The sequence below is a fragment of the Sceloporus occidentalis genome, unplaced genomic scaffold (genome assembly GCF_023333645.1).
Source record: "Sceloporus occidentalis isolate IW3139 unplaced genomic scaffold, rSceOcc1.0.p SCAF_1, whole genome shotgun sequence".
NCBI lineage: Eukaryota > Metazoa > Chordata > Lepidosauria > Squamata > Phrynosomatidae > Sceloporus > Sceloporus occidentalis.
The window spans coordinates 219362866-219390158 of NW_028316981.1; the positions used below are offsets into that span (position 1 = coordinate 219362866).

The window sequence follows — 27293 nt, forward strand, 5'->3', positions numbered from 1 at the left end:
AGGCGCGGCACTCGATGGTTAGGGCTGGCTGTCTTCTCTTCCGCCTCCCTCTTCTCCGGGAGACTCCGGGGGAGATCCCGGCCCTGCCGCCGCCGCAGGAGGGAGGTAAGGCCGCCCTCCGCTCCTCCTTCCTTTGGAAGCGCCTCCTCAGCCGGAGGCACGCCGAGGGAGCCCCAGGAAAGAGGGAAGGGAGGGAGGGAGGGAGGAAGGAAGGAAAGAAGGAAGGAAGGAAGGAAAGAAGGAAGGAAAGAAGGAAGGAAGGAAGGAAGGAAGGAAGGAAAGAAGGAAGGAAGGAAAGAAGGAAGGAAGGAAAGAAGGAAGGAAGGGAGGAAGGAAAGAAGGAAGGAAGGAAGGAAGGAAAGAAGGAAGGAAGGAAGGAAGGAAGGAAAGAAGGATGGAAGGAAGGAAGGAAAGAAGGAAGGAAGGAAGGAAAGAAGGAAGGGAGGAAAGAAGGAAGGAAGGGAGGAAGGAAAGAAGGAAGGGAAGAAGGAAAGAAGGAAGGAAGGAAGGAAAGAAAGAAAGAAGGAAGGAAAGAAGGAAGGGAGGAAAGAAGGAAGGAAGGAAAGAAAGAAGGAAGGATGGAAAGAAGGAAGGATGGAAGGAAAGAAAGAAAGAAGGAAGGAAGGAAGGAAGGAGGGAAGGAAAGAAGGAAGGAAAGAAGGAAGGAAGGAAAGAAGGAAGGAAAGAAAGAAGGAAGGAAAGAAGGAAGGATGGAAGGAAGGAAAGAAAGAAGGAAGGAAAGAAGGAAAGAAAGAAGGAAGGAAAGAAAGAAGGAAGGGAGGAAAGAAGGAAGGAAGGAAGGAAAGAAGGAAGGATGGAAGGAAAGAAAGAAAGAAGGAAGGAAGGAGGGAAGGAAAGAAGGAAGGAAAGAAGGAAGGAAGGAAAGAAGGAAGGAGGGAAGGAAAGAAGGAAGGAAGGAAGGAAGGAGAGGGCTGCCTCTGCCTGCTTCGGGCGCTTCCCTTCCCCTGCCATTGCGGGCCCTTTTCCCCTCCCTCTCTCTCTTGTCTCTCTCTCGGGCGCCTCAGGAGCCGCTTCTGTCCAGGACAGAGGCTGCTTTCTCTCCCTCTAGAATCATAGAGTTGGAAGAGATCCCCTCAAGGGCATCCAGTCCAACCCCTTTATTCTGCCATGCAGGAACTCTCCATCAAAGCATCCCCATTGACAGATGGCCATCCAGCCTCTGCTTAAAGACCTCCAAAGAAGGAGACTCCACTACACTCCATTGAGGGAGTGTCTTCCACAGTTGAACAGCCCTGACTGTCAGGAAGTTCCTCTTAATGTTGAGGTGGAATCTCTATTCCTGGAGCTTGCATCCATGGCTCCATTGGGTCCTATTCACTGTTCGTCTGGAAGGCAGTGCTTCCCTGAATGAGTAAAAGGCTTCACTGAGGTGGTACGCTTGTCCCTCTGCATCCACTGGGTTTAGGGTCACAGGACCCCCGTGAATATGGAAAACCCACAAACAACAAAACCATGATGTTTTTCACCTGAGGGAACACGTCTCTAGGTCCTCCAGGGCAGCTCTGTGGTCAACGTCCGACAGACACTGCCATAGAACTGCACTGGAGCAGCTACAAATGCCTAGTAGAGTATTCTCTCTAGGGATCTCTAGGTCTTTCGGCGCAACTCTGTGGTCAACGTCTGACAAGCACTGACCATAGAATTGCGCTGGAGGAGCCACAAAAGCTCTTTCCAGGAATCTCTGGCCTGTTACAGACTGCCAAAATAAAGCTGCTTTGGGTCTCTTTGGAGGTATGCTGTTTAAATGATGCATGCGTCCTAAGAATCCGGAAGCTGCACCAAAGCTGGACTCCAGTGCTTAGGAATGGAGGGTGGCTTTGGAGTGACCTCCGGACTCTTAGGACCAATGCATCATTTAAATAGCATACCTCCAAAGAGACCTGAAGCAGCTTTATTTTGGCAGTCTGTAACAGGCCTTTAGGTCCTTTTTAACCATCTATTAAGAAGCCAGTCCATCTGCCTTGGTCCAGGCCTCGGAGGTAGAGAAAAACTGCTGGACCTGATCCCCTTCCCCACAACCGTTCCTTCTCCTTTTGTCGCGTGTCATTTTAGATTGTAAGCCTGAGGGCAGGGAACTGTCTAACTAAAAGGTTGTATGTACAGCGCTGTGTAAATTTACAACGCTTTATAAATAAAGGTTAATAACAACAATAGAGATTCCTGGTTAAAATTGACCATAGAGTTGGGCTGGAAGAACTAGATATTCCTAGAGAGAACATACTAATGCAATCCACGAATGACCAGAGCTGCAAAAGTCAAGCCGCAGATGTGGAGGGATGAGTGTACTTCCGGCTGATCTGAATGTAGAGAGAGGGGGCTTATGGAAACACCCTAGTCACAGTTTAACACATTAACCCATGGTGTTTCTTTCCATGAAGACTAAGGCAAGAGCGAGGGGAAGGGAACCAGGCCCAGCTGTCGGATGCCAGTGGACAAAGAAGAACCTCGGAGCCGCCAAAGCCACAGCGTAAGAGCTTTCCTTCTTCAAGCACAGGTGTCTTTGTGCGACAGGGCTGCCAGCTGCCAGCCCCACGTGACGCTTGGATGCAGCTGGTGGGCAGCCGAAGCCCATTTCTACTGTGAGTGGCTCTCAGCCAAAGTGCCACCACCGAGACCTGTGTAACACGTCAAGTGTTTTCAAAGTGAACCGAGGGAGGCACCGGTCCTTTCATCCCATGGATCCTTTGGGCGCTCCTTCGCACTTTGTAGACGTTGATAGTTTGCCAGGATGGGCAACTGACCAACTGGACTCTTCTCGACTGGCTGAAAACAAGCAAGATGACGTCCGTTCACCTTTTCCATGTAGGAAGGACATCAATGCAAAAATAATACTGTGGTGGGTTCATAAAGAGATTCTTCTTTCCTATACATTCCTGTTCTGTGTTGTCGCCTATGTCTTTGTTGGGGTATGTCTCTTCAGGTTCCTTTTTCCTGTTACGTTGCTTTTGTCCCCATTTTTGGTTTTAAGCTACAAACCGAGGTAAAATATCTCTCAACAAAGAAGCAGTGAGATACGGGTTTGTTTTTTTCATCGGAAAACTACGCAGACACTTTCATAACAGGATACAATTTAACTTCTATGCTGGTTGAGTAAATCTTACCCAGAATTGTAAAATACTCCAAAATCCAAGATTTTCCACATGGGTGGCTGAGATACAGGCTGCTTTGCTCTCTGGTGGTTCAGTGCACAAAACTTTACTCCATGCACAAAATTATTTAAAATGTTGTGTATAAAATTAACTTAGGGCTATTTGTATAGGGTGTACATGAAACATAAATTAATTTAATGCTTGGATTTGGATCCCATCTCCAAGGTCTCCCAGTACATATATGGAGATAGTCCAGAATCCAAAACGTTTGTGGTCCCAAGCATTTTAGTTAAGAGGTACTCAACCAGTACTATTGTACAGATGAATATTACAATGGCCTGTTACAGACTGCTAAAATAAAGCTGCTTCGGGTCTCTTTGGAGGTATGCTATTTAAATGACGCATGGGTCCTAAGAGTCCGGAGGTCACACCAAAGCCACACTCCATTCCTAAGCACTGGAGTGCAGCTTTGGTGCAGCTTCCGGATTCTTAGGATGCATGCATCATTTAAACAACATACCTCCAAAGAGACCCAAAGCAGCTTTATTTTGGCAGTCTGTAACAGGCCATAGTTAGCTCTAAGATCAAGACCATATTTCATGATTTTCATCCAATAATCTCTCTTGGAAGTAGCAAAATGTCTACTTCAGGTTTTCTCTTCCGGAATTTTCAGCTGATTTGGAAAACCAGGAGGGGGGAGGCAGAGAGAGTGTGTTGGTATTTTGTTAGTATTACAACTATTGCCACCTGCACATTTGGTGCAGTATTTCATCCAGAAAAGCAATAGGAGGGGTTGTATTGCTGAGGCTGGACTAGGGTCACAGAAAGGAGATTAGGAGCCCCAAGCAGCCTCAGGCCTATAATTTAGGCAACTAGTAAGCTTGAATGATCAGTACTGAAAAAGGAAGTGGGTTCAGACTTATTGTAATGAGCCCTCAATATCTGCAGGGGATCCATGCTGGATCCCCACATGGATACCAAAATCCACGGACGCTCAAGTCCCATAGTACTCAATGGTGGTGTGGCAGGTGGCTACACCATCATTGGGGACAATGGCACTTTGCCTCCTGAATCCTGCCTTGCCACTCTTACTGCGGCAGGCAGCGGGAAGCTGCCTCTTCTTCCTTGTCCCTGCCCATCTTCTTCCTCCACCTTTTCCCTCCACCGGCTCTTCCCCCTCCTCTTACACTTCAATTGTCACCGCTTTTCCTCCTCTTCCTCCTCTCCCTTGTTGCCTTCCTCCTTCTCCTCTTCCCCTCGCCACTGGCATCACCGCCCTTTTTCCTTCCTCCTTCTCTTCTTTCCTCCTCCTCCTCTTTGCCACCCTGGCTCCCCTGGAGGGCAGCGGCTGAAGATCTCGAAAGAGAAAGGACTACAGCTTTCTTCCCCCCAGGTTAGAAGAAAATTATTTTAAAAGACTGGTGGGGTTAATGTTTGCTCTGGCTGTGTTTCGCTCCCTTGCACTGAGGTGGGGACATCCCTAGACGGTTAGTGTGTGTGTTCTGGATTGTGTTATGTTTGTGAAATGGCAGTGTGGGGAGGGGCTGTTATTCCCTTCTTAGGGGCTCCCTTGAGGGGCCTTTCCTGGAGAGGAGGGTCAGAAGATGAAGGAAATTCAGGGGTTGGGAGGAGCTCAGAAGAAAGGGACATGTGGGGGTGTGGTATTGTGAGAAAGGATGTGTCTCAGCTCCCCCCTTGATTCGGTTGGACCTAGAGAGGAGGGTCAGAAGACAATGGGGGGACAGGATAATTAACTATTAGGGAGAAATAGTTTAGGGAGACTCTGAGAGAGGCTGCCTCCTCTTCCTCCCACCGCCTCCTTCCTCCTCCTATTTGCACCAGTGCCTCTGCCTCTTGCCTCCTCTTCCTCCTCCTCATCCCACCGCGTCTTGCTGCCTCTTTTTCCACCTCCTTGTCTTCTCTGCCTCCTCTGCCACCCCGCCACCCAATGTGGGATTGTCATCTGCGGATGCTTAACCCTGCGGATGGCAAGGGCAGACTATAGAATGCTTAGGATAATAGTTTATCTTTCCATATTTAATAAATCACTTATCTCAAAGGTGCTACTAGTTTCTTTTATCTCCCTTTCACCTTTTTATCATATATCATAATAAATGTTCACTGTTTTTATAAAAACTTTTTCTCTTAAGTGCTCAGGAGATGTAAATAAAGAGGATAACCCTTTAGTTTGTAAGGACTCTGTCCACATATAGTAGAATTGGGAAATTAATGTATTTGACATCATAACAAAATTTGTTATGAAACTCCTCTTACCTGACCTTCTATATTTTTACTACTCCTCTAACAAAACAGTACACTTTTCTAGCTACATTGCAGAATTCACCTACTAACTGTGAAGAACATCCTTTTTGTGTATGTCATTTTGTTTGCTCTTATTTTCTTCTGTGCTGTTCACTGAATAGTAGTGATCTTTCACCAGGCGAGGTGATGTGGCATTGCTGAACTGCACAGCCATCGTGAACACCAGCAATGAAGCTCTGACAGATAAGAATCCAGTGTCTGAAAGTATCTACATGCATGCAGGACCTGACCTTAGGGCTGAGCTACAGAAACTCAAAGGTATAATGCTCTTAATCTACTCAGTTCAGAAACATACAACTGACCAAAGGAGGGACTGTGTCTTAAGTTTAAAAGTTTGACTATCTACATTATTCATTTCACTATTTAAAAAATCCAAGTGTTAGCAAACATACATTAGCTGGGATACTACACTAAGCCGGGAGACCATAGTATAGTTCCTTCCCCTATTTGATGGCTGCTGAGGGATAGGGCTTGAACAGAGCTCAGAGGACAAGCCCCCTGTGCCACATCTAAAAAGAGACTTACACATTTGTAAGTTACACATATGTGTATTTTCAAGATACTGCATGTTATGTGAAGGCTGGCCAAAGTTTCAGACCATCTGAGCCATTTACAGCTTTCAGAAACTTTCAAAAACTTGTGAACTACAAGAGACATGTTTTATGTATGTATCAAAAAATTTTTTGTATTAGTAGTACCATCAATGCAATTGATAGATATATTAGTATAAAGTACTCCTTAAACATTACAATCATAGAATCATAGAGTTGGAAGAGACCACAAGGGCCATCCAGTCCAACCCCCTGCCATCAAAGCATCCCCGACAGATGGCCATCCAGCCTCTGTTTAAAGACCGCCAAGGAAAGAGACTCCACTACACAAGGGAGTATCTTCTACTGTCAAACAGCCTTTACTGTCAGGAAGCTCCTCCTAATGTTTAGATGGAATCTCTTTTCCTGTAGCTTGGATCCATTGTTCCAGGTCCTGTTCTCTGGAGCAGCAGAAAACAAGCTTACTCCCTCCTCAATGTGACACCCCTTCAAATACTTAAAGAGGGCTATCATATCATCCCTTAAATGTCTCTTCTCCAGGTTAAACATTCCCAGCTCCCTAAGTCTTTCCTCATAAGGCATAGTTTCCAGACCCTTCACCATTTTAGTCACCCTCCTCTGGACATGCTCCAATTTAAAAAGGCTGTTAAGACGGATCTCTTCCGGCAGGCCTTTCCAGAATAGCCAACCTGGCCTCAGATAATACTGCTCCCATTGATCACTGTTGTATTGATTATTGTTCTGTTGTATTGTTTTGTTGTTTGACCCTTCAGTCAGTTTTAACCTGTATGGTTTTAATTCTTTGTTAGATTTAATACCTTTTTAAGGGGGGGGAGGGTACCAGGGATTTGATATGTTGTATATTTTTAACTTGTTATCCGCCCCAATTGTTCTCAGAGGGGCGGGATACAAATAAATTTTATTATTATTATTATTATTATTATTATTATTATTAAAATCCTTTTTGAATTGTGGTGCCCAGAACTGGACACAGTATTCCAGGTGGGGTCTGAACTAAGCAGAATAATTCTATGATTTTTTTTACTTGTTCATACTTAATTTGTTTCAATACTGAGTCTCTTACTCTTGGTATCTTCAAGGCTGTAGGACAGGGGAGGCAAAACTGACAAAGGGATATAATCTTGCTGCTCGTTTCATTATTCACACGGTGGGACCCAAATACAAAAGTCGATATCGGACTGCAGCAGAGAGCTCCTTGTACAGCTGTTACCGCAACATCCTTCAACTTGCAAAGTAAGAGTAAGGACTGCTTATAAAGAGATATGCGTGTGCATGTTTGTATATACTTGTTTTCTCATTCTTCTGTGTGCGTGCAGTTGCTATCAACCACACACACACTCATTCATATGTAAAATATGTGGATGTATAGCTACACCAATTTAGAAAGCATTTTATGTGAAAAGTTAAAGGTTTCCCTTTTGACATGATTGCCAAGTCATGTCCGACTGTAGGGGACAGTGCTTATCTGTTACTAGGCCAAGGGAGCCAGCATTGTCTGAAGATGACTTGAGTGGCCATGTGGCCAGCATGGCTACACAGAATGCTGTTCCCTCCCACCAGAGTGGTATCTACCATATATACTCGTGTATAAGTCAAAAAATTTATGCTCAAAAATAGGCCCCAAAATTCCAGATCAGCTTATTTACAGGTCACTATGGTAATGTGGTAGCAGCTCTTTCAGATTTCCCCATTCATTTGGGAGAGCAGTTTCTTTCTCTCTTGAGCCAAGCAGAAAGAGTGATTGATAGCTGTTTAAGAGTCCCTCTCCTGCCTATACACCTCTGTCTCCCTCACTGTCCCAGGTTAACTGAAGCAGAAAGCCTTGTGGTTGACTACTGCTACAACAGTCCCTCTTGCCTGGCGCACAGACATACATACATTGAAGGAGCCTCCAAATTTTACCCTTGACTTATTTGTGGGTCATGGCAAAATCTATACTTTTGGCCCCAAAACTTACCCACGACTTGAGGTCTACTTATAGTCGAGTATATACAGTATTTATCTAGTGGCACTTTTACATGCTTTCAAACTGCTAGGCGGGCAGAAGCTGGGACTAGTGACCAGAGCTCATTCCATCATGTGGTACTTTGGGGCTTGAACTGCCAACCTTGCAATGATCGGAGTCAGTGTCTTAACCACTAAGACACTGTGTCCCAATATTTTCTATATAACTTGTGAGAATTGTGAAAATTAGCACACATGTTGTATCTTAAAACAGAATCCTAAAAAGTTTTGAGGAAGGTAGGCACATCTAGCATTTGGGAGAAGTGTATGTGTATTAGCAAAATATATTTTTTTAAATATATTTTACAGAAAACAAACTGGTGAGATTAAAAGCTAATGGAAAAGAAAGAGTTGGAAGATAAATAAGAACACACATACCTACAAGTTCGGTCTCCCTTTTCCAAAATACGTACAAGTTAGGTCTCCTTTTTCCTGAAGTGTTTTGGATTTGGGATTTTTGGGAATTTTTATATATTTATACAAACATACCTAATTTATTTGTTCATTTATTGGATTTATAGCCCACCTTTCTCCCAAAAATGGGATTCAGTGGGAGATCTTGGAGATGGGACCCAATTCTAAACAGGAAATTCATTTACATTTTATGTAAATGAAGGTAATTTTATACACAATATTTTTAATAAATTTGTTCACGAAACAAAATTTGCGTACACTGAACCATCAGAAAGCCAAGTGTCACTATCTCAGGCACTCATGTGGATTTTGAATTTTGGAGTACTGTATATACTCAATTATAAGTCTAGAAATTTTAGTCAAAAATTGACTCCAAAAACCTGGGTCAACTTATCCTTCGGTCAATGTAAGTACTGTACCTTAAATCTTATCAAAAAAGGAACCATCCCCTTCTCTGAGTAGATTGGCAAAAAGCAAGAGCTTAGTCCATCCTGAAAGAAACTAAAATAAGCACCATCCTTCTCTATTTTATCCATTAAGGTGCCACTTCTGGCCTTTTTTAATGTCTGGGTGAGAAAATAGAAGTGTGCTTTGGCATCATTTTCCTTTTCTTCATCCTTTGCATCCTTTGTTACATTTCCCTAAGTTTTACCCTCAACTTATACACGGATTATATAAAAATCCATACCTTTCGCCCCAAAACCTGCTCTCAACTTATACATGATGTCAACTTATAGTCGAGTATATATGGTATTTGGATTTCAAAATTCTGGATAAGGGATACTTAACCTGTACCATGGCATAGTAGCTTGAGTGTTGGCCTACGATTCTGGAGACCAGGGTTCAAATTCCTTCTTGGCCATGAAACCCATTGGAAAGTCCCATGTTCTCAGGTAAAGGCAATGGCAAACCTCCTCTGAATAAACCTTGCCAAGAAAACTCCAGGATAGGTGCTCCTTAGTTTTGCCGTAAGTCAGAAATGACTTCAAAGCACACACAACAACAACAGCAATATATATTTGAACAAATATAAAAAGGATATAATAAGTGAATGAAATCATCAGTTGGCACACAACAGCAACAACAAAACATGCACAATTCAAGGTGGTAAAGAGTTATGGTCCATATGGCATAATTCTGTAGATGATGCAGGTCCTTGACAGATTTTCAGTAAAACATTATTCAGTAAAATAGAAGCCAGACTCATTTTGACCAATGGTTTTCCTCAGTGCCCACTAAGAAGTTCTTATATTCCATTTCCCCCTCCAGAATGAGGAGGAACATATTAGAACAGGGAGGAGAAGCATATTTGTTTTTACTCTGTGAGATTTTATGCCTGCTTATCTTCAAGTAGCATCATCATGCTCGTGAATTGCTGATAATGTAGTTTACATTTCTGACTTTAGGGAGCAAGCAATGGCTTCAGTTGGATTCTGTGTGATAAACACTGTGAAAAGAGGTTATCCTTTAGTGGATGCCACACACATAGCACTGCGTAAGTACCTTTGAAATGTCATTATTATTGATATAGACCACATATCATGCCACAACGTCTGATCTGATCTGTAAACTGTACTCAGGAGGTGAGAGGATAGAATATGGAGAAATAGAATGGTTTCCAACTGGGAAGGGAGACAAGCAAGGCTGCATCTTATCACCCTTTCTGTTTAACATTTATACCCAAAATATCATATGTCAGTGCTGGTGAACCTTTTGCAGACCAAGTGCCCAAACTACAACCCAAACTCCACTTATTTATTGCAAAGTGCCACGTCCCTCTGGCTTTCTAGTAATGAACTCTGGCAAACTCTGTGCTGGGGCAACAGCATACGTACCCACAGAGAAGGCTCTGAGTGCCATAGGTTCGCTACCACTGTCATATGTAAATGTCAAATCCAGCAGGATACCAAATTCAAAAATCCAGGATTCAGTAATTGAAACACAGGCCTGAAATACATTGGAAAAAAGAAGTGGCTTCTGGCTACTTGCAGGCATTGTGTTTACATGACACACACTCCCAAAGTGTCTGGAAGCCACTCTAAGGCCGCCAAAAACGGCCTGAAACCACAGCGAAAGGAACAGATTAAAACTGGCTCCTGGTGGTGGCTGGCTTCCAAAGCAGGCTGTGCTGTTGCCACAGTCCCAGCCCAATTGTGGCCAAAGCAGCCTTCAGTCTGCTTCGCCCCTTGGAAAACTTTTCCAAGAGAAAATTATCGATTCAGTCTAGTGACAGTCATTGTCGGAACTGACCAGCAGATGTTAAAATTACCTAATTAAGCTGTACACCATTTCAGACCCCAGACAGGCTTAATTCATATTCATTATAAATATACTTCCCCCTCTCATTTCATACCACCCCTTCTGCATTATTGCCACCAGATTCCTTTCACTGAAACAATCTTGAACAATGCTTATCTCCCCTCCGTTGTTATCGCTGCACCTCTGTCTGAGGTCACCATGTCTTAACATTATTTATTTATTTATTTATTTATTATTTAGGTATTTATATCCCGCCCTTCAGCCCTAATGGCTCTCAGGGCGGCTTACAATTATTATTTTTAATGAGACAGTTCCCTGCCCTCAGGCTTACAATCTAAAAGACACGAAACAAAAGGAGAAGGGAATGGTGGAGGGAAAGGGGATGAGGTCCAGTGATACTTCTCTCCCTCTGAGGCCTGGACCAAGGCAGATGGATTGGAGGGAGGGCTCTTCCTTCTTCCAGGCTAGTCCTGATGGAGCTGGACCTTTTCTATTAAATAACCCATCACACCAGCTACTCAATATTTTATGGGTGGCAAGGTGCATATGCAACTCCTGACTGTAAAGCAGGATTAGACTCAGAGGAAGGAGGCTTGAAAATTGGAAAAGAGGCTATCAACAGTTTAGGATATGCAGATGACAGCATACTAGTAGTAGAAAATAGCAAAAACCTTGAATGATTACTGAAAAAAATAAAGGAAGAAACTGCAAAGGCAATTTTACAGTTGAACATTAAGAAAACAAAAGCAATTACTACAGATGACTTACATAACTTTAAAGAAGGTAATGAGGCAGACAAGGGAAGAATATGTAATTATTTAAGTAAGAAAGTCTTAGGATTAGTCATAGTAGGGTATGGAAACTGGGAAGCTGTGACAAAGATTTCACTGGAAGAAACTAAAATGGTTTGGGTCTTAAACATTGTACACTTATAGATGACACATTTGTCTGAGGAAGGCTCTCAGCTGGGGAGTACATGAAGGAAGAAATGTTTATATTTTGCTTCTGTTAGTATAGACTTAAATGCTGTTTCATCTTATTGTATATTTTTCTTTTTTCCCCACAGGAACAGTGAGGAGATTTTTAGAAGTTCATGGGGAAACACTTGAAAAAGTGGTTTTTGCAGTGTCTGACATTGAAGAGGTATGTTCATGACTATAGGCATTCACTCTGCAGTTATGGATTCCTCTCCACTGCTTCTATTGACGCCTTTCTAAGGTGCACAATAGCCTCAGTTTTGCTTCTTAAAGCCAAAATTGTTGTTTAGCTTTTGTAAACTTTGACCTATGGTGACCCCATCAATGAGAGACCTTCAGGTCACTCTGTCATCAACAATCCTGCTCAGGTCTTGCAGACTCAGGACCATGGTTTCCTTGATTGAGGCATCAAAACAGCGAGTCCATAAGGTCCACGGCACCACCGTTCGCGCCAGGACCGCAGCAACCGCACACACCTGATCCGGGCCGCTGAAAAGGAGATGATTTTTTCTGCTCCTCTTTGGCCTGGTTCTTCCAGGTTGGAGCAGGCTCAGTGTGGCTTCCAGCGGCATTTGGGGTGTTCATCATGTAAACGCCACACCCCCAACACAGTCTGACAGTGGCCCTTTTGGCCCATCTGTTTGAGGCCTGTCTATCCATCTGTAATGTGGTCTTCTTTTCCTAGAGGGGAAGCATTATTAAAAGAGTCATGTCTTCTTATGTTATGGCCAAAATACAACAGTCTCAGTTCAATCACCTTGGCTTCTAGAAAGAGTTCATGCTTAATTTGCTTTAGGACCATTTTATTTGTCTTTTTTAACATTCCACAATATCCATAGAACTCTTTTCTGGCATCACATTTCAAATAAGTTGATTTTCTTTCTGTCAGCTTTCTTCACTATCCAGTTTTCACCGCCATACATATAAATGGAAAATAAGGTGACATGGATGATCCTGACCTCAGTATTTAATGATATATCTTTACACTTCAGTATCTTGTCTAGTTCTTTCATTCTGCCCTTCCAAATCTTAGTCTTTTTCCAATATAATCCCAAATTATTCCTTCATAGACTTACTATTTTATAATTAATACAAAATTATGGTGATTGTAGATAGTTCTGCTTATATGATATTGGGGACTGTGTCTCACTTGTTATAAAGGCAAGCAGTAAACCCTTCATGAGTTCAGCTGAATACCTATCATTATTAAAGTACAGTGGAACCTCGCCATACGCGGGGGATCTGTTCCGGATCCCGCCGCATATGGTGATTTCCGCCTATGCTCGAGCCCCATTGTAAACAATGGGGCTCGTGCACGGCGGTGCGGAGGTGCGCGGGGCGCAACGTGCGAGCGCACGGTGCAACAGGCGCGCGCACCCATTCAACTGAATGGGACGCGCCGCCCCTTCCACCCCGCGCGTGTGCCGCGGCTTGATCGCATACGCTCAAAGCCGCTTAAAAAAAGTCCGCGTATGCGGAGGCCCCACTGTAAAGAGTTTCTCTTCCATACCTCTTCAGGGAAGTTACATAGTCACAGCACTCAGCTTTTGTAACTGGTTTTTGCAGTGCCATCTGTGCTGTCCCACAATCCTTCCTTCGCCCTTCTTTTTCAGCTATAGGGTCTTTTCCTCTCATCAGACCATGGAACTGAGAAGAGAGTAGCTTTGGAGTGCTGGAGCAAGCTCAGTATTGAGGAATGGGCAGCATTCCAGCCAAAGCTACTCAGCTCTCTGTGTAAGCCTGATACCCTTTTGTGTTGGTGTTCAGGTGACCATTTAAGTTAAAGACATACAAGCTGTTGTTTTGCCTTTACTTTGCTTTATTTCTTTAAGCTATTTATTTATTTATTTTATATCCAACTATTCTCCCAATAATGAGACACAAGGCAGTTAACGACATATTTAAAAACAAAAAAAAAAGATTTAAAATATGCAAACTTTTCTAAAAGCATAAATATAAGTTACTTTAAAAGCATTTTAGCAAGTTATTTAAGCAATTTATAAATTTAAAACATTAAACATTAAAATCAATTAAAAGATTTTACAGGTCATCTCCTGCACTTTGAATTGGGCCTAGAAACAGACTGGCAGCCAGTGGAGCTGTTGCTGCAAGTTGTATGCTCCCTGAAGCAAGCTGCAATTTTGTTTGGTCTTGATCTTTCTAATGTACAATGGACCCTTGTATACACTGGGGTTTGGTTCCAAGATCCCCCGTGGATAACAAAATCCATGGATGCTCAAGTCCCATTGAATATAATGACATAGCAAAATGGTGTCCCTTATAAAAAAGGGAAAATCAAGATTTGATATTTGAAATTTATACTTTTTTTGAACATTTTCAAACCGTGGATGCTGGAATCCATGTATGAGAATCCATGTATAATAAGGGCCCACTGTACTTACATTCCACCTAGAAAATTACTAGTGAGTGGGTGCTCTGTGGGTGAACAGATGACATGAGGATCCAAAAATAGGCTTCCTGATTATATAACGTTTAGCTTGATTCTTCCTGTCCAACCTGTCATATTGAATAGCCAAACAGAAGCCCTACTGTCTGTTTAATCTTGAATCTGATCATGTCATCTGCCTTTGGCCTTTGACAAAAGCACACAGCTGCTGCTGTTAGCCTTGGTGTTTTGCCTTGATACATACATATATTGGGTTGTAGTAGGGAAGGCAGAATGCGGTCATAACATTACTATAAAGTAAGAGCTAACAAAAATGAGGTTCTGAAGCCATATGTGTTCCCTGAGGCTGTTCTTGTGACTCTTGACCTGTCCGTTCTCCCCTGACCACAGTTGTCCATTTCTGCCTTTAGTATACGATTGTTTAGTTCAGACTGATTGGTTTACTTTGAGCTAAGTGTTTGCAAAAAGCTTAGGTCTTACACATTTTCCCAAAGATTCAACAGCACTGGATTGTAACTACCTGAAAGACTGAACCCAAAGACTCCTCACCAGTAATTCCTCTTTATTTTGGGAAGTGACTTTTAAGGTGCCTCAGTTCTGACCTGGGACTAGTGTTGTTCAACTCTTTATAAATAATTTTGGTGATGCAGTGGAAGGCATTATTAATCAAATTTACAGATGATATCCAGATTAGGAGGGATTCCTAATACCCCAGATCCTTTCAATCTGGATTCAAAATGACCTTAATAGAGTGGTGCTGTCCAGCCAACAACCTGCACCCCACTGTCCAGCTTGGAGCACTTGGAATAACAGAGCCAGAAAAGCTATATTAGCCCTCTAGTTGCATTGACTGTCTTGGAAATGTAGCAGAAATGCTCCAGACTGGAAAAGAGCCTAGAATGTAGTACAGTCCGCCCTCCCCATAGGTGGGCTTGCCTTCTGCAGCTTTGAGCTTACGCGGAAAGCAAGGCCCAGCAAAAATAATGGGGCGCATACCCACATCACATGCCCCGCACGCTACCATGAGCACAGACCCCATTATTTTCTATGGGGCTTGAGCATATGCTCTTTTCCCCATACGCAGGGGGTCCGGAATGGATCCCCCACATATGGGGAGGGCAGACTGTAATATGGTGAGCAAGGCTCTGGCTTCTGCTTTATACAAGATATTAATGAATAGATAATGAAGTTGTCACAGAGGTAAATAATTGCTTTTCTTTATGTTTTCAAATATATCATTTATGTATTTCTATCCTGAACATTTTATGTTTGTTGAAATTTGAAAAAAACAGATGAAGACTGTTAAAGAAATTTGCCACTACTTGCAGGAAAATTATAAATACTGGCTGAGGAAACAAGTTTGGTGTTGATGCTATGAAGATATATATTGATGCTATACAGATCAGTGTCTGTGACAAACAGCTTCCATTTGTTTTTGTCTACAGTCAATGATCTTTTTGGTGTATCATTTTCTAACTAGCCTAGCCCTGAAAAGTGGGCATAGAAGACAAGGTATTCTCAAATTCTCTCCCTTTCATAGGCTGTTTATCAGAAGATGCTACCTCTGTATTTCCCAAGGTCACTAGAAGAAGAGAGTCAGTCCTTTCCTTTCCTTCCTGATGATATTGGCAATGCACAAGGGGAACCAGTGGTGCCAGAACGTCAGATCAGAATTAGTGAAAAGCCAGGAGTTTCAGAGGGTGAGTCAACCATACATGTCAAGAGAGACTGTCAGGGTAGTCAGTTGTCATCTAAAAAGCCAATTTAATTTATCTTTGAGGTACTGGGGAAATACTCCTACACCTCCATAGTGGCTGGAATGGAAGAGAACAAGAGAAAGAAATTGCTCATTCATTCCTACTTATCTAACCTCTAAAAAGTACTCTGTATTTCTCAAAGCCTTTGGACAGGGGAAAATTTGACAAGTCTGCTTCTGAAAAATTGGTAGGTTGAGTCATCCTTTGCCAAGAATAACAACAACAACAACATTTATTTATTTATACTCCGCTCTTCAGCCAAAAGGCTAGCAAAGTGGCTTATAAATTGGTAATTAGACATTTCCCTGCCCTCATCCTCTTCAAGATGAAGAAACACTTTCATAATTGTTCTGTTTTCGAACTGGTCTGCTATTCCTGTTTTATGTATTTGAACTTTGCATTACTATAAAATCTGTGTTGGTAATAAAGCATAACTTTCCCTGTTCTACTTATTTCACTGTCAGAAGCTGAGTCTTTTAGCTTGCCTGCCATTATTAATAGGGTCTCTTTTGCTTTGCCATAGCTTGGCTTGCTTACAACATACTGTATGGGCACTGATGCTGGAAGATGGGACATGTAGTAGTGTGTTAATTGCTTAGACTGTTGCATTCTTTTATGGTCAGCTAACAGATGGGAAAGGAGTTGAGTTTGTGCCTGGAGTTTCAAGATCAGTCACGTGAGAATGGACAGTGTGAGATCAGAAGAAAGGGATCCCATGGGACAGGGAGAGAATGAGAGTGTTTTGGTTTAAGATTGAATGAGATGTTACCTCACTTAAAGTTTACATTTCTGTATGCTTTAATTATGCATTGTTAATGCTGTCTTTTCAGTCCTGACAGTGTAAATCTCCTAGAAAATCTTTTGATTTCTGAATAAAGTTTCCTGGTTCAATACTGAAGCTTGAGTTTCTGAAGCTAAGGAATCCAGAACATGGCATTCACAGCAAGAGAGACTGCCAAATTCTAATGCACCTCTTTTAGTGCAGTGTATCTTCTTAGGTGCCTTTCACAAATGTCATAATTTTCCTGTACTGGACTTGTGTTGTGGCTCTGTTAAGACATTCATTATTCTCACATATTTTTTCTTTTCTCTCTCTGCTTTTTGTTTGTTTTTTTGTCACAGATAATTCAGATGAGGAGGGACTAGAAGCAGATTTATCCTTTATTGGCTCCCATGCTTTTGCTCGCATGGAGGGAGATGTTGATAAACAGAGACGTCTCATCTTACAAGGGCAGCTTTCAGAGGCAGCACTACAAAAACAGCATCAGAGAAAGTGAGACAATTACAAAATAAGGGTTTATTTCTAATTCATTGATTTCAGTCCAGTGCTACACTAAAGTGTTTTATTGTAGCAGTTTTTAGAACATAAAAGAAGCATTCATTTTTAAAAACATACTTGGATTATTAGGCAGACCTGTAATTTGCACTAGACTTTAGCATCCTATGTTGCTTCTTTTTATTTAGCTTCCCCCCCTCAGCATAATCACTTCTGAATCAGTTATATCTTCCTTTTTGATTTTATAAATGACAAAGCCTAATGTTATATGAGAAGTTCAGCTAGATGTATTTATCTTCACAATGTGTTCATTAACCATGGTGCTAGATTATTTGAAAAGTTCTGACATCATATGGTTTCCTTCTAGTTACAACCGCTGGCTTTGTCGGGCAAGAGCTGAAGACCTGTCTGATATTGCTTCCCTTAAAGCTTTGTACCAAACAGGTACGTTCAAATCCTGAAGTCCTAATTACTCCTCATAATTATTCTTTATTGATAAGCATATTTTGAAGAAAAGTGTACTGTATGTCAACATCACATGTAAGATGTGGGAATTTTTTTATAATTAAGTATTTTTATTTGTTTTATAACAACAATACAGAACAAACAATGAATACATAAGTAACAAATAGCCTTGGAGGACTATATATAAACTTGCATAATAGCTATCTGTTGTGGGATAATAGCAGTAAAAGAGTCCTAAAGACATCACTCAGATTTGCTAGTTGATGAAGTGGGCATCAAAATATCTTTCCAAATAATAGCTTGATGAGTAGGAGGTCCGACAGCAAATGAGTTGGTGTTGATGTAAACAATAAAAAACGACCAATCCTCAAAAAGGTGTGTGGTTTCTTTTGTCCGTTACAGAGTTGAAAAGTGTAAGAAAGCTTTTCCAATAACCAAGCATCCCAAACTCTTTTCCATCAGTCATTTATTAGTACATTCCCTGTTTTCCAGCTTCTCGCAATTATATTCCTGACTGCTGAGATGAGAAATGTGATGAACTTACGATGTTTCAGACAAGTGTCCTCTTTACTGTAAATTGACAATAAGAGAAGGCTTGGACAGAAGGTTACAGTTTCTTTCACAATAAAAAGAGATTTGCATCAGTATTCCATTCCAAAAATCTTTAACCTTGGGACAGTCCAACCGCATGTGTTCAAAGGAGCCCAAGGTGTCATAGCCGCTCCAACATTTAGGAGATACCTTTTTGTCATCTGGGACAGTTTCACAGCTGTTAGATACCATTGTATATTAATTTTAGGGTCCCCTCTTTTGTCAATGCCAATCTTGATTTATACTGGGGGAGGTCCATATGCATTCCCATATAGCTTTGGAGATATCTAAATTTAGGTCCTATTGCCGCATTAGCCTGGATGATTGATTTTTGCCATCAACAGATTGCACTAAATTTTCATATATAATGGCTGCCCCTCCCTTGCAGGCCCGCCCCTTGTTCATGCATAATATTTCATAGAAGACAAGGGTAGTTCCCTGGCAAATCACATTCTTTGCAAAGGATAACACCTGTGATATCTGCATCCAGTTGTGATTGATGTGTCTCAGGCTATCTGTCAGAGTCTCTAAATGTCACCCCCTTCCAACCTTTAAACTGAGCTTGTTTGTCTGTGTCATAGAAGTGTGGATGTAATAGAATTGGGCAAATGGGGAGGGGCTTGGTGCTAGTATATGAATCCATTGCTTCCAAATAAAAAAAGAATTATAAAGAAATATCTTTTGGATCTCTCTTAATGTGCTTAATGGAAGAACAATTTCAACTCCACCATACTATGTGAGTTTACCTCCATAAATACCAACTTGGTGGAATCTGCTTCCATAATAAGATTGGAGAGCCAGTTTAATAGGAATGCATATTAATATAGTTTCAGGTCCGGAATTGCTAATCCACCTTCTTTTGTGCTAGTGTACCTAACCAATTTGTAGAATCTAGGTCCCTTTTTATTAAATTTAAATTCTGTGATCATTTTTTGCCAGAGTTGGAATTTGGAGGGGATGACTGAAATGGGGATGGATTGGAATAAGAAAAAGAGGCATGGGTGAGAAACATCTTGACAATAACGATTCTCCCCAATATAGAAAGATTTAGAAATTTCCATTCTTTAAGTTTTATTTTCATCTATTTAATGATGAGATTATAGTTTCTAGGGACCAGCTGAGATACAGCTTTTGTTATGAGGATTCCCAGGTATGAAAACATTGCGAGACATAATTGGAGACCAGAGGTTTTTGCCGTGGCAGTTTGGGCCACAGACGAGGGCATTCATATACATCAATTTGGAGTTTTGGTAATTATTCTTAAGGCCAGAATGCTACCCAGAGATGTTTAATGTGTTTTTTATTTTGGGGGAAGGAAGTTTCAGGTTGTTGCACTGCTGGTAAGATGTCACCTGTATACAACATTATTTTGTGGTGCGACTTATTGACTTGTAAACCTTTTATGCTTGGGTTTGACTTAATGAGTTCAGCTAGAGGTTCAATATAGAGTGCAATTAATATTGGTGAAATAGTTTAGTGCCTTTGTATAAATTAAACTTCTCAGATCTCATCCCATTTACTAACACTGTCGCTTTTAACGCCCCGAACAAGAAATGTCATTCAACCCTGTCAAATGCTTTTAAGACGTCTAAATAAAAGGAGTGCTAAGGGTGTTATTGTTTGTGATGAGTAGTGTATTAGAATGAGGACTCTGCATATTGAGTCTGTCGTTTTCCTGTCTAGAATAAAACCCATCTGATCTGGGCTAATATAATCCAAGATGAATTTATTTAACCTGTTTGCCATAATGGATGTGGATAATCTTGCATCCTGGTTCAGTAGTGCTGCAAGGGGTTCTCATTTTGCATCTTGGGATGGGAATAATTTGTGATCTGTGCCAGATGTTGCAGGGAGGTGACCACCATCCATGACTTCATTAAAAAGGATATATAAAGAAGAAGCGAGGTCATCTATTAGAAGTTTGTAAAATTCACCAGAAAAGCCATCTATACATGGAGATTTAAATGTTTTCAATTTGTTTATGGCTTTTTTATCTCTTCCAATTCTGTTGGTTTGTTTAGGAGGGAGCAATGAGATTCAGAGAGTTTTTGCAGTTTTAGCTTTTGTATAAAATCTTTTGTAGTTGGAGCACCTGAGATTTCTGACGTGTACAGGATTTTATAAAAATTATGTAATTGTTTGATAACCTCCTTGGAAAAGTTGATTAGTTTGCCATTGCAGGAGGACAATGACACAATTAGTTTTTTGTTAGCTTTCCTTTTGACAGCTCTGTCTAGTAAATGGGAATTTCCTGTATAAATGTGATATTGGGCTCTAATTTCTTTAAATAATTTGCAATCCAGGTACGTTGGGAGGAGGGGGAATTTAGCCCTTTAACATTCAATGAAACTATTCTAAGATTACCCAGATCAAAAAAGAGCCTAAACATCTGCATCAATTTGGCTTGTCTCTTGTAGCTGAGTGCAGTTTGACAGAAGCTTTCCCCAATAATACTCCTTTCCAAGGCCAACATATAAAATGCAAAAACCCAACTATAACAATAATAAACTTTAAAAACATTGTCGCCAAAAGGACAGGATCCCAAACTGAGGCTTGGGAGCCTGATCAGCACAGACATGGATGATTGCCTTAGGCGGGAATTGAGGGGAGGGGAACAGTAGATAGTGGGGGGGGGGGAACTGGATCTCAAACACTGTTTAGGTACTTTCAAACGAGTACATATATTAGAGCAATGAGATATAAGATTGGCAAGTAATGTTAGCAAAATAACAATATAATGAATCAACTTCAATGTATATAATCACCATTAAAGGAGGCTTTAGCAATTCCCTGTGTAATCTGGTCCAGAGAGTGATGGCATTCCAGTGTGGAAGTGATGATGATGATGATGAGGAGAACAAAGGGATGAGAACTGTGCTTGAGAGATGTATCACACTCTAGTTTGATGAATGGTGGAGTTGGATGGTTTGGTGGAGTGCAGGGGCCACAATTCAGACTCTGAGGTGTTCAAAAATTCAGCCAGACCATACCATTCAGCTACTAGACCTGGACTTATGGCAAAGGCTTTTAGAGCTGTAGAAAAGCAACTCCTCATATCAATATCTAGGTGACAAAGACATAAACAAATAATTTTAATGGAAGACTAGATATCCAATGACAGTTTCTTTAAAATGCCTTGCCGTGATTGCTGAAAACATAATTTTATTAGGCTGGATAACGTTATACAAACAACTGGGATTTTTTTTTAATTGAAGGGGTTTCTGATATTCATTCTTTCTGTAGGTGTTGATAACTGTGGTCGTACAGTAATGGCAGTGGTTGGAAGAAATATTCCTGTAACTCTTATAGACATGGAAAAGGTGAGATACAATTTCAGAAGATACTCCAAATTGTAAGAAAGTCTTATTGCACTGATTCTGGATTTTTACCTCACTGCTACTAATTTGACTGCTGAAAGAAGGGAATTTTATTACCTTTGCTGAAAGAAAATAAACTATAAAGCACTTTTACATAAACTAGCTGCCTGCTCTTTTACTGCTAGGATAAAACAAATTATTGACATAATTACTGGCTGAACAATATTTCTGACATCTGTGACTTTTTTCTGTCTTAGGCTCTCTTGTACTTCATCCATGTGATGGACCACATTGTTGTAAAAGAATATGTCATTGTGTATTTTCACACTCTCACTAACGCCTACAATCATTTAGACTCTGATTTTCTGAAGAAGCTTTTTGACATTGTTGATTTCAAGTAAGTATTCATTAGCATATCTTATAACTTTTTCCTTTATTTCCTTAGCAAATGAGGAAATACACAGAAATTCTTTTCTAAAAGAAATCAGGGGAGGTGAGGATATTGAATGAGTACCAATTCAGAAAGATTTGGTCGTTCAGAATTCAGAATCAGGTCGTCTACAAATGATTTAGTGCCAGGTTTCCCACGAATGTGCGCTGCGCTATGGGCGGGAGGCGGCCCCCTTCCGGCCACGCTCCACTCCTGAGATGGATGGCTCTCCACGCCGGGCTGGCGGGCTCAGGCATGGCTATCCGAGGCCAACCAAGGCTCCTCGGTGCTGCGGTATCATTACCTTTAGGGGGGATTCTGATTTGGAGGCGTTCAGTCATAATCCCACATATGGTAGCTTCGCCCCATTGGCTCCTCAGCCAAGCACCTGAATTGGTACTCATTTGCTAGCCTGTGAAAATCACTACAGATGTACTGAAGAACTACAGTACTGAAAACTTTTTTTAGCGCATGTCTGTTTTGCTTAAGTGATACTTTCCTGTAGCATATTCAGTTGCTAGAATAAGTTTATAAAGAAGACATGTGGGAAGACATTAGCAGTCATGAGACTTCACATTTCATTGCTTGTGTACTTTTGTTTTACAATAGAGAAATTATTCAAGACAATCTTGCGCTTGCATTGGTAAACGAAGTCTTGGAGCAAGTGTCCTTTCTGATCTGGAGCACAAGTCTTGGTGGAAGACTGCTAACATCTAATATGCTTATGCAAACATTTGTTTTAAATATGATTTACTCTTGTCATTAACCTAGGTACAAAAGGAATCTGAAGGCCTTGTACTTTGTCCATCCAACATTTCGCTCTAAGGTGAAGTATGCCATTCAGAGGTGGAAAGTGGACATTTTTGAAAGTAGATGTGTTGGATCCCAAAGTATTGGACAGTATTACTTAAAAGCTTGTAGATTTTTGTTTAATACTATGAGCTAGTTCAGTGGCAAGATAATAAGCAATGCAATCATTTGCATTTGGTGACTAGCTAGTTCTCAGTGAGCTAGCTCCTTTGTCAATAGCATCTAACACATTTAATTCCATCTGCCTTAGTATTGTTTCTCGTGGTTAACTTAACCTTATCATTGCTTGAAGACTGGATGTAAATATTGTTGAATAAGCTGTACTGGCTAAGATGTTTGAAGAACCAAATATTCATTTAAATTTCTCCTCAGAATCCAGAATTCCCTATTTCTCAACTATGATAGGAATAAAATAACTACATTTCTACAATTCATTTCTTGACACACCCACGCCCCATTTTCTATTTTAAATTTCATTTCTTTTAATGAGGAAAACATACCTACTGTATATACTTGACTATAAGTTGACTTCATATGTAAGTTCAGTGCAGGTTTGGGAACCAAAATTATGGTTTTTATATGACTTGTGGATATGTCAAGGGTAAAACTTAGGGACATGTAACAAAGGATGAAGCAAAAGAAAACAATGCCAAAGAATTTACAGAATTCGAGCAGGCATAACTGTTTGTGCTCACTCTAAAGGCTGGATGGATGAGACAATAGACGGTGGGGTGCGGAGAAGGAGTCAGTACTTCCAGGACAGATTACACTATTGCCTTTTACAAGGGGATGGTTCCTTTATAAAAAATAAATAAATGTTAAAGTACAGTACTTACATTGATCCGTAGATAAGTCAACTCAAGTTTTGGGGGGTCAATTTTTTCACTAAAATTTCTTACAATGACCCAACATACAGTAATTTTGCCAACATAACTCTAAAGCACAATGCTCATGGACACTACAGAAAGATTATATCATAACTGAGGTATAAGACAGTAGGGGCAACAGTATCTTGGACTGTTAAACTAACAATCTGAATTTTGAATGTACAGTTATGCTGGAAGAATAAATGGATTGTTAGAATGTTCTCTGGACAATTGTTTTCTATTAAAGATTATGCATTACCATTAATTTTCAATTTCTGTGCACTAGGTTTCAACATGGTTTTTTACAACTTTTACTGTTTCGGGTCTAAAGGACAAAGTCCACCATGTGGAAAGCCTGCAACAGTTGTTCACAGCCATTCCCCCTGAACAAATTGACTTCCCCCCATTTGTTCTTGAATATGATACCAGGGTAAGTGGTTTCAAGAGATAAATATCTGTTGTTCTTTCTAATCAATATCTTAATAATTTTAAAAAGTAGACTGAAAAATGGCTTTCCTTTCCATTGTTTGAAAGGATTACAGAATTGCTTTAGAATCTGCCTAGTCTGCAAATTTATGTTAAACTGATTGTGTTTGCATTGGTAAAGGGGTTATTATTATTATTATTATTATTATTATTATTATTATTAACCTTTATTTATAAAGCGCTGTAAATTTACACAGCGCTGTACATACAATCTTTATAATTGGATGGTTCCCTGCCCTCAGGCTTACAATCTAAAAAGACATGACACGAAAGGAGAAGGGAGTGGTGGTGGGGAAGGGGCCTCTCTAGTAGGATAATACATATAAAATACATAGCAATACAGGAAATGATTCAATAAAACAGACACCAAAAGAACATCAAATAGTAAGTGACAATTATGCAGTGCCTGGGAAGGCTTCTCTGAACAGGATGGTCTTCAACTCCGTTTTGAAGCTAGTTAAAGAAGTGATGGCTCTTGCTTGTGGGGGAAGAAGGTTCCAGGAGTGAGGGGCAGCAAGGTAAAAGGGGCGAATCCGGGATGGGGCAGAGGAAATCCTGGGCTGAGACAGCAGACCTTGACTACCAGAACGGAGAGGCCTAGTGGGAAGGTGAGGAGAGAGAAGGTCTGATAAGTAAGGAGGGGCCAGTCCATGGAGGGCTTTAAACGTCGACAGCAGGGTTGGACATGAAAGCACTTTTTCTTACCAAAAGAGTCGATTCATATTTCTTGGTGAAGCTACATTATCTAAACTACAGTCAGTTCCCCACATTTGTGGTTTTGAGATTCACAGAACTTATGATTCATAGTTTTCCCACCACTTTCCCAAAGCCTGAGGCAGCCACATGCACATTCACATACCACGAACTTCAGGATTGAGAAGCATCAGCATTTGCCACGGCTGCCACCAACTACCTCCCAAAGCCAGCTGCCCTATGGGCTGTATGCAGCTGAACCCCCTTTTTTCAACAGCCTGGTCTTTTTCACTTGCCTTCTCTCCCCAGTGAGCCAAGCTGGTCTTGGTGTGCAGGAAGCCAGAATGAGGTGGCTTGATTGCCTTTTGATGGCCCATTTCCATGCTTCCTCTCTCCCCCAACCGATCTGGGGCAGTTGCTCCCAGTGGTTTTCCATGGAGCCTGATCCGCTGGAATTCGGGAGGGGGAGTGTGGAAGCAGATAATTAAAAAGCAATCCAAGAACCCCTTCTCAGCTTCAGGCATACAGAGGCCAGCCTGCCTCGCTGGGGAGAAAAGGAAAGTAAAAATGAGCAGGCCTCTCTCTCACACTCTCTCTCTCTCTCTCTGCCTGCTGGGGTTGCTTGGCTGCTTTTTTGATGACCCACTTCCTCCCTCTCCTCACCACATGAACTGGTGCAGTTGTTTTCAGTGGTTTTCTACAGAGCCTGAGTTGATGGAGGGGTAGGCATCGTTTGGGCTTCCTAGGCCCTAGAGGGTATTTTGAGTCATTGTAAGGCAATGGCAGTGCGTCCATGTGGCTACACCACCATTGGAAACCTTGGGACTTGAGGTCCTGTGTTTTTTGTTATCCGTGAAGTCCAGAATGGAATGCCTTAAGAGACAAAGGGCTGATTGGAGAAAGAAGGGGGTGTCAGAGATCATTTGGGAGCATTTTGGAATGCATTTTGAATAACAATTTTTGTAACCCTAGTGTGTTAAAAAAAATGGCCCTAGCAGGTGCACATGGCTCATGGGCCACACTTTGCCCACTCCTGAGAGAAAGTTTTAAGTGGTAGTAGAAAAGGATTTCTGTTTTGTTGTTGTCTTGGTGTACATATCTGTTCACTACAACAGGACATCTTTTTTGTCTCTGCAGGAAAATGGATCATACTATTCTTATCCTTCTTCTCCGGACCTCTGACTCTGCAGCTCTGCCATTCCATTTAGTTTCCCAACACCCTATGATGTATTACTTGCCAACAGCATATGAACCATGTTGGCCTGAATCATTTTCAGAGATCAGAGGGAGGGTGATCCTGCCTCTGCTATTTTTTTGTATAAGGAGATATTTGGAAGAATACAAACAATCAGTAAATTAAATCACAATCAACTATGTTTCAGCTCTTTTCAAGTGGAAAGGTTGCTAGGTGCATATGACAGTAATTTTTCATATCACCCACACTAATACTGTTTTCTGAAAAGATCCATTGATGAACATATTTTAATCTGACTCTGTGAGTTTTCAGTGCCCCCCCCCATCCATTTTTGACCAGTTTGGAAGAAGATTTAGCACATTGAATCCATCATTAGTGCTGATACATTTTGCAGAATTCTCTAGAAATATCTACAGACTGGGAAAAGTCCTGTTTAAAGTCCTAAAACAACTACAACGTTCAGCATTATAAATTCTACTTAGATTGGAATGCAATAATCTATTTATTTTTTTCATGGCTTGTGTGCGATGGTAAGACTTCTGCTACCTTCCTAAATTGTAAAATGGGGAAAAAAATCACAGATGTCTCTTGTAGTTTTTATTTTCTTTGAACTTTTTTTTATTTCCAGCTGGTACAGAGAAAAAATACTGGTTTGGAAAACAGATCTGTTTGTACCATATAAAACAAAGGTAGGCAAAACGCAGGCCACATGTAGTCCTTGGGTTCTGTAAGTTACAGGTTAACTCCACTTCAGGAACACAAGCCTTCAGCAGAGTCAAAAATGCTTTATTCTGTCAGCAGAGTTGATCACAATACATAGTTCTTGTCAGAAGTGAAGAATTTTTCCAGTTACACAGTAACAGATTTACAAGTCACCCATTACAAAATCCTTCATCCCATTTGTCAGCAACTCAAAACATACAGTCTTCCCAGGTCTTAGTCCACCTATTCCTCCTTTATCAAGCTACAGCTTCCCACAAGCTTCCCACCTTACTACCCATCTTGATAATTTACATCTCATACTTTCTTTGCACACATTTGCTCATTATACCAGGCTGTGACTGATACGCAGTCTTTTCTTTCTCCTTCCTGGTCTCTGTGATGCACATAAGTGGGACATTTCTGTGCCTGTGCAGAACACTATCAAAACTTTATAGAATCACTAGGCGATAGCTCTGCCTACCCTCAGCTCTATCTCTCAGTTTTCCCACTCAATTACCTCAGTTCCTTTTCATCCACTGCAGAAGTCGCATCTAAGGTACCTTACTAGTTGTTTTCTCTTCTGGTGGTTGATTTGGCTCGCTTGCACTTTCTTTCACAAAATCCTTTAACTGTGTTTGTT

At 41.1% G+C, this 27293-nt stretch overlaps 1 protein-coding gene across 3 annotated transcripts; it reads left to right on the plus strand.

Annotated features, from left to right (window-relative positions):
• On the plus strand, positions 1-26132 carry LOC149323477 (ganglioside-induced differentiation-associated protein 2). Of its 3 annotated transcripts, none has more exons than XM_089488984.1 (14): positions 1-105; positions 2400-2857; positions 5551-5690; positions 7084-7237; positions 9829-9917; positions 11748-11824; positions 15606-15765; positions 16945-17095; positions 17466-17542; positions 21398-21474; positions 21729-21868; positions 22673-22727; positions 23864-24007; positions 25894-26132. In XM_089488984.1, the coding sequence occupies exons 2-14, from the start codon at positions 2697-2699 to the stop codon at positions 25936-25938; spliced, it is 1470 nt and encodes a 489-aa protein (XP_089345110.1). In that variant the 5' UTR covers positions 1-105; positions 2400-2696; the 3' UTR covers positions 25939-26132. The 3 variants fall into 3 exon arrangements, with proteins under 3 accessions (XP_089345110.1, XP_089345111.1, XP_089345112.1); XM_089488985.1 differs by lacking the exon at positions 1-105 and adding an exon at positions 1222-1393; XM_089488986.1 differs by lacking the exon at positions 1-105 and having other exon boundaries at positions 2789-2857; positions 5534-5690.
• The last annotated feature ends 1161 nt before the right edge of the window (positions 26133-27293 follow it).

Bases quoted from the DNA above. Each gene is read 5' to 3' on its own strand.
- LOC149323477 (XM_089488984.1), top strand. From the start codon at position 2,697: ATGGATCCTTTGGGCGCTCCTTCGCACTTTGTAGACGTTGATAGTTTG. The intron at 2,858-5,550 runs GTGGGTTCATAA...ATCTTTCACCAG, and splicing joins AATGCAAAAATAATACTGTG to GCGAGGTGATGTGGCATTGC. The intron at 24,008-25,893 runs GTAAGTGGTTTC...TTGTCTCTGCAG, and splicing joins TTCTTGAATATGATACCAGG to GAAAATGGATCATACTATTC.